Source organism: Perissodus microlepis, chromosome 9, assembly GCF_051167445.1.
Source record: "Perissodus microlepis isolate ML-2025 ecotype Zambia chromosome 9, ASM5116744v1, whole genome shotgun sequence".
Classification (NCBI taxonomy): Eukaryota; Metazoa; Chordata; class Actinopteri; order Cichliformes; family Cichlidae; genus Perissodus; species Perissodus microlepis.
In genome coordinates this window covers 4,887,145-4,899,304 of record NC_140469.1, presented here as the reverse complement: position 1 = coordinate 4,899,304, position 12,160 = coordinate 4,887,145, and the positions used below count along the sequence as shown (strand labels likewise).

The 12,160-nt window shown below is 40.2% G+C and overlaps 1 protein-coding gene across 7 annotated transcripts in view; it reads right to left on the bottom strand.

Annotated features, from left to right (window-relative positions):
- Window positions 1–12,160, bottom strand: part of slc12a7b (solute carrier family 12 member 7b) — a 67,238-nt gene that overhangs the window by 12,374 nt on the left and 42,704 nt on the right. For all 7 annotated transcript variants that reach the window (XM_084938777.1, XM_084938778.1, XM_084938779.1 and 4 more), the window contains exons 2-11: window positions 12,014–12,105; window positions 10,833–10,964; window positions 9,594–9,740; window positions 4,065–4,119; window positions 3,794–3,924; window positions 3,160–3,401; window positions 2,866–3,077; window positions 928–1,095; window positions 691–789; window positions 336–393 (exon numbers count right to left, since the gene is read on the bottom strand). In XM_084938777.1, coding sequence (XP_084794903.1) covers window positions 336–393; window positions 691–789; window positions 928–1,095; window positions 2,866–3,077; window positions 3,160–3,401; window positions 3,794–3,924; window positions 4,065–4,119; window positions 9,594–9,740; window positions 10,833–10,964; window positions 12,014–12,105 — 1,336 coding nt within the window. The remainder of the gene's footprint in view (window positions 1–335; window positions 394–690; window positions 790–927; window positions 1,096–2,865; window positions 3,078–3,159; window positions 3,402–3,793; window positions 3,925–4,064; window positions 4,120–9,593; window positions 9,741–10,832; window positions 10,965–12,013; window positions 12,106–12,160) is intronic.

The window sequence follows — 12,160 nt, the reverse complement described above, 5'->3', positions numbered from 1 at the left end:
AACCTATATAGGCAGCTACATAGGGGAAAACATTGGGCCATGATTTATGAGATGAATCATCTTCAACTTGCAAATTGTGAACACATTTTAATGATCGCTTTTATTTTCCACAATAATTAGTTAACAAAACACATCTTTTTAATTTTTCGTGTTTTTTCAAACTGGGTAAATGTGCCTGTCTGTAAAACACTTTGGCCTTTGTTGTATAACTGTGTTGGATGCTATAAATGAAGTAGACGTGCATGTTTGAGGCATATTTTCTCTCCATTTCCATTATTAAAACACATTCTTTCAGCACACTGTCCATAGTAACGTTGAATATGTTAAGCTCGTACTTATCTCGAAGCAAAACTCCTTCAATACAGGCGCCAAACAGAACCACGGAGGTGATATCTGGGAAGCAGAGTTAAGGAGAACGAACTGATTTCACAGCAAAGCCGTACACACTGAAATCAACCACATCCTGGCTGGTGGTTAATATTAGTCTTTAATTCTTGAATTTAAGTTCCTCAAAGATGAAAAAATCTGGTGACTGTTAGATAATCTTCCACTGGCAAGTTTAATAATAAACTGTGGTCGAATCAGTTTTTCACTTTTCTGGATCAGAGGTGTAATAAGATTTTTTTTAATTTATCAGTGTTCTGTGTGACTTGTTATCATATCTGGTAACAGTGCGAGGTTGAAGGATACAGATGATGGAAGTGGTAGTGATAGCGAGGATGGTCCCAATGGGAATGGACTTCTGGGCATCTCTCAAGTCACCTGAGCGGTTTGAACCAGCCATGATACCTGAGAGGTGAGAGGGTCGCAGTCAAAAATCAAACAGGTCATCTTCAGAGACTCCGCTCTCTCTCAGCCATAACGGATGTTAAAAACTGTCATGCACGTGTACAAAGAATGAGTCTGTTGCTTATGGCACCAGCTTACCGGTGACAGAGGGAAAGTAGATGCCGACCAGCAGTGTGAAGAAGGTGGTGATGTCGTTGACTACATAGGGCATGTAGATGTCCTGGGTTGGGTCGCCACCCTCAACCGATGGCAAGTTGCTCTTTTCCACCAACATACCCAGAGGGCCGTATGTCGACCACATATTTTCTACAAGAGAGACAGAAATATTCTAATTCATACTGCAAACAGCATAATGTGTTGTGAAACGCATGTACTCCCAGGACACAAGTTATCGAGAAGAGATGATGAGCAGCGAGCGAGGAGTATGTGTTTTCAAGTTGTGGGAAAATCCTTTGCCTGCTACCCTGAGAAATCCACCAACACGAAGCAGATAAAATGACTTTATTTATCTGTTTAAATTACATTAGTGCTGGGAAAAAATGAGATTGTAGTTTACTGCACACAAATGCAACCAGAGGGCAGTCTCTACAGGTGGAACATTTGTTTGAGCTCAGTGAACTGTGCAACATATTGCAGCAAGTACTAAACAGGGTAATGAGTCAATTGTGTGGCATTTATTTAGTGTTGCTGATAAAATTGGGACAGCACGAGTGAAGATGTGCAGACTGCTTGTAGAAATGTGTGGCTATTCTTGGCACTAGATCACTATTCAAACAACTAATCAGCAGTTAGTCCTCCAGCAAAAATTTGTGATAGAAGGCAAGGTGTGAATGAAATGAAAATTTCAATTTAGGTAGGCAATTAAATTAATTTAAATAAAGCACTGCTAACGTTAGTGTGGCTAACGTTAGCAGTGCGAGCCTCAGCATGTCTACATGCCTATACTAATGTGCATATATGTCACTTTACTCAAATATATAATTGTTCCTTTTCTAGCTCAAAATAGTACTGGACAAAGCGAACCTTTTTAGATTTCTGACTTTCCACGTAGCTTGTTTACAACATCCGTTACATCCATTAGTGCAGGGTGAAGGGAATCTAAATATTAATAGACAATAAAATGGTTTCATTGGTACACCGATGAAACTGATAAATCATTTAATGAAATAATATTATTAGTGCGGTTAGATAGTGAGGATGGCAAAGTTAAATTCTTAATTTAAAAACACTTTGAATGTTCAATTAGAGTAGAAAAGTGCTATATAAGTACCAGCACCAAAGCAGAAATGAATCATTAATCAAGAGAAAATTAAATATATTTCACAGAAATTATGAAAGGATGAGAGGTCAGTAAAATAACTGTCTGTTTTTAAGGAGACAGTAAAACAGTTGTGCATGGAATCACTCAGCACCTGCACAGGCTTGTCCCAGTTGCAGAAATATGACAAGAATGCATCTGCACTGGATGTTGGGAGGAAAAGCAGTGTGTCCCTGCCAGCAGTTACATAACATGAGGTATGCTCAGATTTTGCAATGCATTCAAAAACTACTGACCGTGTACATTCCTGCTGAGATTAAGCATTCTTCAATCATTTTCATTTATAGTTTGTAGCAAGTATTCAGTGTGCCTGAAAAAACCTATTTGTTTAATCTCGCCTTTCCTGCTTGTTAATGCTCGCACCTGACTCTTAGACTTACTCTATTTTTCCTTATACATATTTTTTATGGCTTGTGCTTTTATTATGTTTTTATTTGATATGCATTTTATATTACCCCTGTGTATTAGTGGCATTGACCTGTGAGTATATTTGACACTTTGCTAAGGCCTTATAATACTCGTGTTATTTCTCTGTCTCTTATGTTAAGCACTTTGGTATACCGCTGGTTTTTAAATGTGCTCTATAAATAAAGATTGTTGTTGTTGTTGTTGCCTGATCGATGAGGATAGGTGAACAGCTATTAAAATCTGTATGATTCAAACAAGTATACACATAGCTTGGTAACTTTTTAAAAAATTCTTCCACATGTGCACACGGCTCCAGAGAAAAAAAACAAACAAAAACGGTGTGCTCCCACCTGAAATGACTCCGCTGATCAGTCCAGGGATGCCCTGCAACTCGGTCACATTGTTGTTGACAAAATACTCGTTGCATGTGGCATTGAGCTGAGATCCATCGCAGAAGAGGTTCCACAGCTGGGTAGTGACCGTTATGTTGTCTATAACCTCAATCTTATTACACTTGTCAAACTGGTGGTTCTTTAGGGTACGATTCCCCAACATGCAGACACTGTGTGAAGGAAGAGAGAAATTTTAACATGAAGCACTAATTAAACTGAAATAAATCTTAATAAATGTTAGCACTGACTCACGGAAAGTATGGCGGATCAAAGATGGTCTTGATGACTCCCGCATAGATGGCCAGGATGGAGAGAATAACACAAGCCAGGAAGACCAGTGCCAGCTTGTTGACATATTTGACCCCAACGAACACGACTACTGACATTATTGCTAGGCAACAAGTGCCATAAACACGCATGTTGTTCAGCAGGGCATCCAATTCATCCTCCTTTTTATCTGCCACAAAGATGGCTGCTTTAGGCACCATGTAGGTCTGGATGGACAAAGACAATGCAGGAAGAAATACAAAGTGTCACATTAAACGACTTCTCGTTTCATTGTACTAATAAGATGTGAAGAAAACTTTTATATTGTGGCAGTTTGTGTGTTAAATAAACTGTGGTTATGGCTCAACTGCGTTCTGCAGAAGGAAGGAAGACAAGATAAAAGACAGCAGAACAGAGTATGCATAAATAATCACATCACTAGCAGAAGCTGGCCTGGAGACGGAGCAGCAAATGTGGTGCTGCTGGCTGAAGCAGCTTAAAAGGTGCACCCTATATGAGATGACCAACTGGATTTGTAGAAGGTATCAGAGAATCCATAAACTGATGGATATTGGGATCACTCGATCTACCAGCTGCAAATCTAAAATAATCTACTTACCAGTAGAATCTCAATGGTACCCAGGATGTACATGGAGCCAGCAAATGTGGTCCCCAGGTAAAAACAGAGACCCACAGCTCCACCAAACTCTGGACCCAAAGACCTGGAAATCATGTAGTACGAGCCTCCAGCTGGAAAAAAGGGAATGAGGGAGGAGGATATTAATATCTTTTAGGTCATCATTTCAGCTATATACTGCTATACAACCCATAAGCCTGAAGAAGACAAGTGTGTACTGTTATTCAAATAACCCCAAGAAAAAGGATCCTACCTGGAACAACACCATTAGTAGCAATTGCACTCATGGATATGGCTGTCAGCATGGTCTGTGGAGAGACGAGATTAATGAACAAAAGCTGAACTGAATTAAAATGCTTCATGTTGAAGACCTTACAAAGATGGTGCAATGGTGTCATGTAAAAACCCCCCAAAACAAAACACCGTCCTTGCCCACCCTCTAGTTCTTTATTTCCCTGAATTTTGTAGATTTTTCAAACAATGGTACCCTCTGTGGATTAAATTAATATTGAGTCTGTTAAAATACTTCTTATGGGCTTATGCTCTAAATCTTTTGGATTGGTAACAGATACAAGCTTTTCCATGAAATCAGTCATTGTGGAAGAGGATATTTACATCAGCCTGTTACCTAACAGACTTTCCGGATGACAGAAAGGACAGAGCGGAGAGAAGGGCAGATAAGATGCACAAAGAAAAAAGAAAATAGAGTTAAAACTTAAAAGGGTGAAGTAAAGACTGAAGGAGGACAGCGTGAAGGTGACACAAAAGCAGGCAAATGAATGAGAGGAAAGCAAGAGGAGGTGTAGAGAAAGGGCAAGGGCATGACCAAAATACACCCTGTGCTCTTTGTTGGCGTCCTATTTAAGGTGTCAGACAGGCTGGAGTAAAGCCAATTAGCTGACAGTTTTACCTCCTGCTTCCACTGAAGCACTAAGAAGCTATACACAAAGTTGGACTTGACAACGAATGATGCGAGAACTTGAAGTACAGAACTGGAAGGCATTTGTTTACTGATGACATCATTCCCACTGTTCCTGCATCACATGGACCAATTTGTAACTCTAAAGCTACCTGCCACATGTCGGGAATTTATCAGCAGCCGTACTTGGATTTATAAAATACTCTCAACTACAGCTGAACATTGAGCTCTTTGAGGTATCACAGTTTTAACCTCCTAGGACCTGGTGTCCACATATGTGGACATCACATTTTGGGTTATTAGACCAAAATACTCAATTTTGCTCTACAAGGGCCTGATATCCACTTACAAGGACTTTATACTGCTACTGTTCTATCGAAATTTTAAACAAATATCCTCATATGTGGCTCTTATTTTTCTTAGAAACAAAAATTAGGTTAAAAAAAAATCGGGTAATTCTTTGTTTTTACATTCATCAGGTCCCAATCAGCCCAAATATCAAAGAGAAATTAAAAATGCATGCCGTGGAAGAGTTTGGGTCTTAGGAGGTTAACTGAACATTAGGGGTGCAGCGATACTCGTATCGATATTGAACCGTTCGATACAGTGCTTTCGGTTCGGTACACATATGTATCGAACAATACAAAATTTATTTTATCAACTTTCCTTCTGACGATGCTGTCTGTGTTGAGCGCTCAGTGGATCTGCACTCGACAGTGCAGCCTAGGCGGAGTAGTCGAACGCAGATTCACTGAGCGCAGGGCCAGCTAGCGAGACAGAAGTTAAGCTCTCCTTGCAACATGGCAAATTGAACCTCCCCCACCCTCATTCAGATGTGGCGTTTGGAACTATTTTGGTTTTCATGTGATGTATGACCCTGAAGGTAAGCGCGTCATGGACTAAAGTAAAACAGTATGTTGGATGTGCCACGCAATGCTCAATTACATGGGTGGAAACTAGTGTGTTAGCGCAGTTAGCTCGTTAACGTGTTGGCCGTCCAGCCCCATGCACGGGGCGATCCGCGGTAGCTCGTTAACGGAGATTTGCCATGTTGTGGCGTTAACGTCATTTCAACGAGATTAACGCTGACAGCACTAGTGGGAACACAACGAATATGACTGCTCATTTACTCCGACATCATCCTAGTGCAAAGACAAGTGGAAGCAGACAAAAACAACAAGCGCGCATGCTACAAACTTGACCTGAGTCATTTAGACAGCCGTTAGCACATGATTCTCCTTATGGGGACCTGATATGTTTAATATGCTGCTGAGAATATAGCCCAGAAGAAGCGTATAGTATAGCTTTTATTTTGGAAAGAGCCATTTCTCTGTAACAAACTCTCTTTTCCAAAGATGAGTGATTCCTCAATCAGATACAGGGCTCGCAAAATCGCTAGCCCGACGTCCCGGGGCTAGCGATTTTTCCAGTCGGGCTACCAAAATCTATCTCAGCCCTGCCCGTCGGGCTATCGTAGGAAGGAAAAATATATGTCAATGCTTTTGCATTCTTTCGAAATGTAGCTGGGTAATTATGTCATTGGCATCGGTGAGCCACTGTCAATATGTGACATATTGAAATCGCGTTTGAATTTGCGCTTGTTTTTTGCTTTCACTTTGCAATCGCGCAAACTGTTTTATAGAGAGCGACAGCACTGATTGGTGAGTGACGATAATTTGCGCACCAATTCCTCTGACATCGTCTTATCAATCGTTAGCTTACTATGCAAACATGACAAGTGAAATCTCCCGCAGCAAGCTTAAACATGTGAGAGGTTGATCGCGCAGAGAATCGCTGAGCGTTATGTGAGTGCCTGTGTAAAAGCAGCAGGATATATATTTTAGTTCTGCTGAGCCAAATAAGACAGGTCAGGATGAAGAAGTGACAGCCAAAGAAAAGCTTACCACAAAACGGAAAAGTTATGACAAATCAGACTATAAGGCAAAAAGAAAGTGCAGCTTTATGGTTTCATGGACAAAAGAATTTCTGTGGCTGCAATATGACGAGCTATATAACCAGGGGTGCACATAAGTGGTCCGCAGGTGCGCATTCGCTGTCAAAATAAAAAACGCGCACAAGATAAGAAGTTGCAACGCGTGTTTGCGTACATACGATTTTCTGGAGGAGGACAGACATTTGTTTAGAACTCTTAAAGATGTCGAAGAAGCTCCTTTAAGCAATTACTTTGGTGTTCCTCCACCTCCAAAGAAATGTCAGAAGGAGTCCGAACCACAAAAGAAGCACGTATTCTCGGAAAAGTGTTTGCAGGAGGTGAGCTGGCTTCAAACAAATGATGAATGCACAGAGATGTGGTGCGGAATGTGCCGTGAAAATCCCACTCTAGCGGACAAAAACAGTGCCTTTTATATGGACGCAAACACGCGTTGCAACTTCTTATCTGGTGCGCGTCTTTTATTTTGACAGCGAATGCGCACATGCAGACCACTTATGTGCACCCGTGTAAATAACATAATGTTCTGCCGGGTGTGTTGTTGCTTTTCCCTCGATTTCTGAGTCGACAAGCGGCTTTGTTACTGGGACCAGTCATTTTAAGAAAGGCCCCCATTAGAACCCATGAGAAATGCAAGAAATGCATTATTGCTCAGTCTGCAATATCTTTCCCAGAACAAACACCAATTGCAAATAACATACTAAAAATAAACCTGAAAAATCTGTTTAGAACAGCGTACTATGTTGCAAAGAGTGAACTACCACTGGCAAAATTTAGCAGTCTTTGGAAACTTCAAAAAGCAAATGGCCTCGATCTTGGTTCCACTTGCCTCTTACCCGTGACTTCAGTGGAAATTTCAAATTCAGGATCTGACACAGACTGATTCATGTCCTACACAGTTCTTACAAGTTCATAGAAATTTCTGTTCAATTAGAACCAAGTATTTGAGTTGATGATTGTAATTTTTATACAATGTTGTAATTTGTTTTTCAACAATTTTTTGATTAATGTTTTGTTTCCTTTACAATATTATACTTTAATGTATAATATTGTAAAGGAAACAAAACAGGAAACAAAACATCAATCAAAAAATTGCTCTCTTTTTTATTCAGGCTACTTAAATTTATTTTGGGCTACCAAAAACTGAAGAGTCCCTGCCCGAAGGGCTACCAGGGATTTTGAAATTTTGCGAGCCCTGAGATATATTTAGTTTTTTTTATTACTTTTTTGTTTCAGCAACATTACATTTAAAAACTGTACTTTTGAGTTAAAATATATATTTATAATTTTAATAAATGACAAATTAAAAAGGCATGAACATTTTTTTTTGTATCGAAAAAATATCAAACCGTGACACCAAAGTATCGAACCGAACCGAACCGTGAATTTTGTGTATCGTTGCACCCCTACTGAACATATGTGTTGTCACCTAAGAGGATTCTTTATTATTCTTTATTCTTATTTATCTCATACTTGAACTTCACATGGACATCTTTCTAATCCAACTTTCTTTTGCTGGCTGTGCTTAGCAAACAGAAGCTTTGATTATCAGGTGTGTGTGTTGGATTTTAAATAATCGTGTTTATTTAACTGTGGGAAGCCAAAATCATGTGCGGCCCTACTTGCACATATAAAGCAAGTAGGGCCGCACAGGTGGGAAAAGCCTTCAGTTGATCCAAAATGCTGACAGGGACTAAAAAGAGAGAGCAGGAGTTTTTCCCTTCCCGATGTTGCCAATTGCTTACTCACAGTGGGTGATCTCACTGTTGGGGGTCCCAGTATAATATTATGAATTGCAGGGTCCAAAATATCTAATATAAAACACCTAATAAGATCATTAATAACATGATTCAAATTTGATAATCTGTGGATATTAAAAATGTAAAGTTTTGATAAGAATGGGTTTATTAATGGAAATGCACTTCACGGTTGATTCTTTGTTTAGGCAGTGTTACTCTTCAAACAGACGATGGTATGCCATTAGAAGATTTAATTATGAGACAAAAAGCATTTAGGGTCTGGGGTTTTCCTCCTTTCTACTTTGCCTGATTAAACTGAAATAATCCATTGCCTGCCATGGGATTGGCGAATATAGCTACTGTGTGGGTGTGGACGGCGTCATGTTTCTGACAGTTTGCAGATGGACGGATTACACGTCAAGTCAGGTACCATTAGAAGCTGGACGAGCAGGAGAAATGGAGAGTCACAGTGGCTAAATATAGGAGGGATCAGTGGCCACTAAGCCATCTTGCTGGCCATTCATTATGGCTGTCAACCAACCGAAGCAGCTTCTGGACCCAAAATCAGCAAAAACACTCAGCCGTGCACACACACACATGCACACACTCTTACATAATCCTGTTCTAATGAGTTAAAAGCTAAAGCCCTTGATAAAGAACAAATAATATTCAGCTCCTTCCGGTTCCTCTTATTCTATCATTTATCAATACATTGAAATGGTTTCCATCATAAAAAATAATCAGGAAGTAAATTCAAGGACAAAGGGTTGGTGTGAGATGTAGAAGGGAACACAAAACACCCATCAACGTTTACTTTGCACATAACCAGTCATACTTCCTTTACTGTAATGCAACATGGACCTAGAGTATGTTTAGCACAATGATCATGGTAACATGGCCTAATTTCAAATAATAAGGTCAGCATACTGAGCATATGTGTAACTAATCCATGTGAGCCTAAAGTTTCCACAGTTGTTTTCTACTTTGGATTGTCACAGATCACATCAGCCATGCAGCTGTGGCTGTTTAAAACTTGCATTTTTATAATCTTCTAATTCACAAACTCTTTAGGCCTTGAGACAAGCATTAATGTCTGGCCACATTTTAGGGGGAAAAAGCAAAAAGAGAGAGACTCAGAAACAAACACATAGACTGTGATGATGAAGTACTCACACATGAGCAGCATAAGCCGACAATAGCCAAGGACTCCAAGATGCCGGCAGTGCCAACAATCCAGGTAAGGCGCAGAAACAGGATGACCCCCAGAATATTCTGGAGGCATGGGAGGTAGACACCCATGAACGTCCCCATCTGAGGGCTCTGTAGAAGCAGGAAGGGCAGGGGGAGGATTTGGGAGAGAAGCGACAAAGCAGAAGATGAGAAAACATTAAAAATATTTGTGTTTGATGGAAGGAGTGATTAAGGATATGACAACAGAGGAAAGAAGTGAAAACTGCTGTGCAAACTGAAAACTGCTGAAACCCTTACAGCCATAAATAAAACAATTAAAAAACATCACCAGAGACAAAGAAGCAGAAGCAAAGAGGGAAATAAAGACAGAGTGTAAACGAAAGTACACATTGTTAAACACTGTATAAGTCAAAACCACTACCCCAAAAGTACAACTGACTTCCATCTTATTCCTTGCAAGGAACGGTATTTTCACAACAACAAGCAGAAAGACCGCAGGGAGAATGACAGGCCTACCCACCATCTAACTCCAAATGTAAGATACTCGTCCCACTTTTTCAGGAAAAGAGGTGCAAGAATGCCAAGAATGGCATCCACTTCTTTCTTTAGTAAGATGCTCCTAAAAGCCAGTGGGAGGTGCTCAAGGCCCATTTCTACACATTGGGACGAGATGGGGCAACTGGGATGTGACCCAGGCTGTGGTTACAAAAGCATGGCAGCACTGTGGAAACTACTCTTTTCAAAGAATGACAAAACAAAAGCATCAAAGGAGAGGCTGAAGGAAAGGCTTGTGCTGGACTGGTGATGGTGTTTATCAGAATTTTATCTTTGAAATGAGCCTGACCCTGCCTCTTCTTCTTGTTTACTTGGCAAAATCTGTTTTTCACTGTAGCTGTTTCACAAAACGAAATGTTGACTCAGTGACTAAACAGACTTCCTCTAAGCAGTAATACACACACGCATATATTTATTAATAATAAATAATAAATTAATTTTCTGAGGAACAAAAAAGTTTTAAGAGATGTATTAAAGATGGAAAAGCACAGAGAAGTTGAGAGAACAAAAACAAACAGCGGTGGCTTCATCGGTCAAAGACCTGGTTATATAATGACAGGTCAGCAGATTTAAAAGAACAACTGTTAATATGCAACTGTACATTACCATGTATGTAATGCATGCAAACACAAACTAAAAGCTCCACTATAGTGTGTGCTTCTTTACCTTAACAGCCTTCTTCTTTGGCCCCTCATCGTCATCAGCCTCCTCGTGCTCTTGTGCACCCTGTGAGAGATTGGTGTAGTTTGCGAGTTTACTGAGGAAGGATGACACCATGGGGTTGCTGTCCATTTCCTCCTGCAATAAAGAAACTCATCTTTAACAGCTAAACAGCAGCAGTCTTGTACAAATGACCTTTTCAAAATTACATTCAGTGGGAGCTTTTATGCTCATTTCAGGCTCAAAACTGTTATAGCTGAACTTTACTAGCAGCCTTGTATGATTTGTTTTTCAAAATCATTCCTTTAGATCTTATACTGGGCTTTGGTGCAGCCAGTGCATCTACTGTCTTCATTTTAAGCCATCTACCTTCTGACTGGCTGAATACTAAAAGAAAAGAATAGGCTGGTGGGGCTTTCATGCTCACAGACAGAGCTGTGTACCTGAGAAGCATATTCAGGAAATCTGCTCTCATTAAGTTCATACAGAGCCAAGAGTAGAAACAGAAAGTATGTTTCAGAGCAGCCTGATGCTTGAACTTTTGGCTTGCAGGAATTATATGTTCATATATATCACATCAAGGAAAAACTTCAAAGTTTAATTTGGCCTTTTGATGGTCAGTTATCGCATGAAGTCTTCCATTTGCAAAACAAACTGTGCAAAATTTTGTATTTTCATCCATTCAAAGCATATTTGAAAAGCATTCCTGGATCAACTTCAGAACCAAAAGCCGCAGCTGTCTTATTGATTCTACACAAGCGCCTGTGACCACAGAGCAACAAGGTCCGCCAGATGGCAGAGGCAAGCAGCAGGCAAAGGTTCAGCTGAATGGAGTTAAATGAATGTACCAGTTTTTATGGCAAATAAACTTCTTGACTGACACATTGTTGAGCTAAGGGTAAATTGGTGCTTTTACCTCTGCGAGTTTCTATTTATTTAGTTCACCACAACTTAGACTGTTGTTCCAGCATACTTGGCATTAATGAATGGTTTGAGCTTCACAGACTAGCTCCAACTTAGGCTGCAGATAAGGTTCAGGCAGGGTTCTGGTGAATTTATAGTTTCTACTGTGGAGTTTGGGCTTTCTCCTTCCCAGCCTAAGCACAGTCACATTTCCTTGTGTAGTGGAACACACTCCTTGGCTTGTGTATGATAGCGACATCCACATGATGATGTTGGGCAGTTACCTCAAAAAGTGCCATGTTGGTGCCATCGTAGCTGTTGCCTTTGTCGTCTGTGTTGTTGATAAAAGGACTGTTTTCCTTTGGGACTCCATCACCTGTAGAAACACAGTTTTCTCGTTATATGAAATGCAGAGGAGGTTTAACACATCG